This window comes from Arachis ipaensis, chromosome B6, assembly GCF_059453495.1.
Source record: "Arachis ipaensis isolate K30076 ecotype BB chromosome B6, ASM5945349v1, whole genome shotgun sequence".
NCBI lineage: Eukaryota > Viridiplantae > Streptophyta > Magnoliopsida > Fabales > Fabaceae > Arachis > Arachis ipaensis.
Genome location: NC_142441.1, coordinates 3,960,690 through 3,962,867, shown reverse-complemented (window position 1 = coordinate 3,962,867; position 2,178 = coordinate 3,960,690). Strand labels below are relative to the sequence as shown.

General features: G+C 30.0%; 1 protein-coding gene across 1 annotated transcript; it reads left to right on the top strand.

Moving 5' to 3' along the window:
• The first annotated feature begins 877 nt into the window (after window positions 1-877).
• On the top strand, window positions 878-1,785 carry LOC107647906 (cotton fiber protein). The gene has a single exon (XM_088491635.1). It carries the CDS (start codon window positions 905-907, stop codon window positions 1,559-1,561), a length of 657 nt encoding a protein of 218 aa, XP_088347761.1. The 5' UTR covers window positions 878-904; the 3' UTR covers window positions 1,562-1,785.
• Window positions 1,786-2,178: the final 393 nt, after the last annotated feature.

Below are 2,178 nucleotides of genomic sequence, written 5' to 3'. Positions count from 1 at the left end.
GATTTTTTTTTTTTTGCATTTAGAACAAGTTTCCTACACTCCCGGCGAATTCTATAATTGAAAAAGTCTAAAGAACCAACAACTTTATTAAATTTTGGCCAGCATGTAATCAGCGAAAGAAAAGTGAGTAATTCCATACAATTGGATGAAATTTCACACCATATATTAAAAACATTATTGATGACTACAATCACAAAAATTGTTGGCCCCCTATTACTCCTCATTTATATAGAATTCGCCTGACCTGGCAAACTTCTATATTTTATTATAGAGTTCGCCTTATCTCCCAACGATTTTCAATATGCTTCTTGGTATATATTACAATTTACAACTAACAAAATTGAATTAGTCTCGTGGTTAATTCATTAGTGTATTTAAGCAAAATGTCAAAAATTTGAATTCCGACATAAAAAAATACTGGCAAAAAAAAAACAACAATACTAAAAAAAAATTTAAATTTATTTTATTTGATATTTATTAATTCTAATGATAATTAATAAAAAAATTAATAAAATAAATTTTGACTGTTTTTATTTTGTTATTTTATTATCAAATATTAAAAAAAATGTATATATTCATCAAGTGGCATAGATCACAAATTAAAGTAAACTATATCCAAAAAAATTTGAACCGGGCAAGCGGGTATCTTATCCCAAGCAAGCATATCCAGAAAAGAAAAAAGAACGATTGCATGCTATTACTGCATTTTTTTACTATTTAATTCTTTTTATTTTTTCCACATACAGGAAAAAGATAATTAATGGCATAGTCCTTTAAATAAACTAAAAGCGAAAGGGCAAAAATGGAAATAAGGGAACACCATTTTTCACACCTTATATATATAAATATAAGAGAGAGCATAGTATAGTTCTATATCCACCTGCCACAAAGAAAAAGAGAAAAAATGTTTAGCCACTCATCAAATCTGAGAAGCAATAATATTAATAATAACAATAATCTTCAAGTATTCTCAGTGAAAGCATCAACACTACCATCATCATCATCATCTTCAACAACTTCAACCTTAAGCTCAATGAAACTAAAGAGAATCATCCACACCCTAATAGTCTCCCACATGTGTAGAATCATTCGTGCATTATCTAAGGTCAAGGAATTTATGCTTGACATTCTCAATAACCCTACCAATAATATTATTCACTTTCCCTACACTTCTTCTTCGTCGCAAAAAAAGCGTCGCAATAAGATTATAATGGGGTCTTTTAGGCTTCATTACAATTGGTGCTCTTCGAAATCGTCGCATGTTTTGCCGGTTCCTCAACGGGTCTATGAAGGGTTATGCTGTGAAGAATCATCATCAACAACTCAGAGTAACAATGGTGGTGAGGATTGTCCCGATTTGCAACTTGCAGGGTATCTAAGGTGGCTTGAGGAGAAGAAGGTTCAAGAAGTAGGTGAAGAGAAAGAGAAAGAGAAAGAGAAAGAGATGAATGAGATTGATGTGTTGGCTGAAATGTTCATTGCGAATTGCCATGAGAAGTTCAGGTTGGAGAAGCAAGAATCTGATAGAAGGTTTCAAGAGATGTTAGCTCGAAGCATGTGAATTTGAAAAACAAAGAAACAAAGAATGAAAGAGAGATGAATAATAATGTTGTGTTTTTGGATCCATGTTTTTGCTAATTAATTTTCTTGCTTTTGCTATATAGTTCACTTCACTACTTACTCACCTTGTTAATTTCTTTTATTTCCTCTATCTTCTCACATTGGAATTTGGTTTGTTAATGATTAATTGTTATGATTAGTGTGGGAAATAGGGTTAATTAATCATATGTGTATCTGATCTGCCTTTTTTGTTTGCAACTTTAATTTTCAAAAGATCAGAGAAGGGTACATCACTAATCAGAGATGGGAACTTGTGCAATATAATTCTCTTCTCTATCTATGTCTTCACATACCCATCATGCTCATGCCTTTAACTTTTTAACTTGCAATTCTTTTCTTCCTTTTTTTTTTTAATTATAAATTTTCATAGCACTTTGCTAGTTTGTTGTTTCATATTAAGATATCTACTTCTTCGTCTTTGTGTGAATTTTTTGAATTTGTGTATTTTTTTTTATTGATTTTATGTTAAATTTTTTTTCATAGTCAACAAAATTGAATTCTAAATTTTTAAGTCATAAAAATTTTGATATTATGTGATGAAATTATTTTTTTAATTTA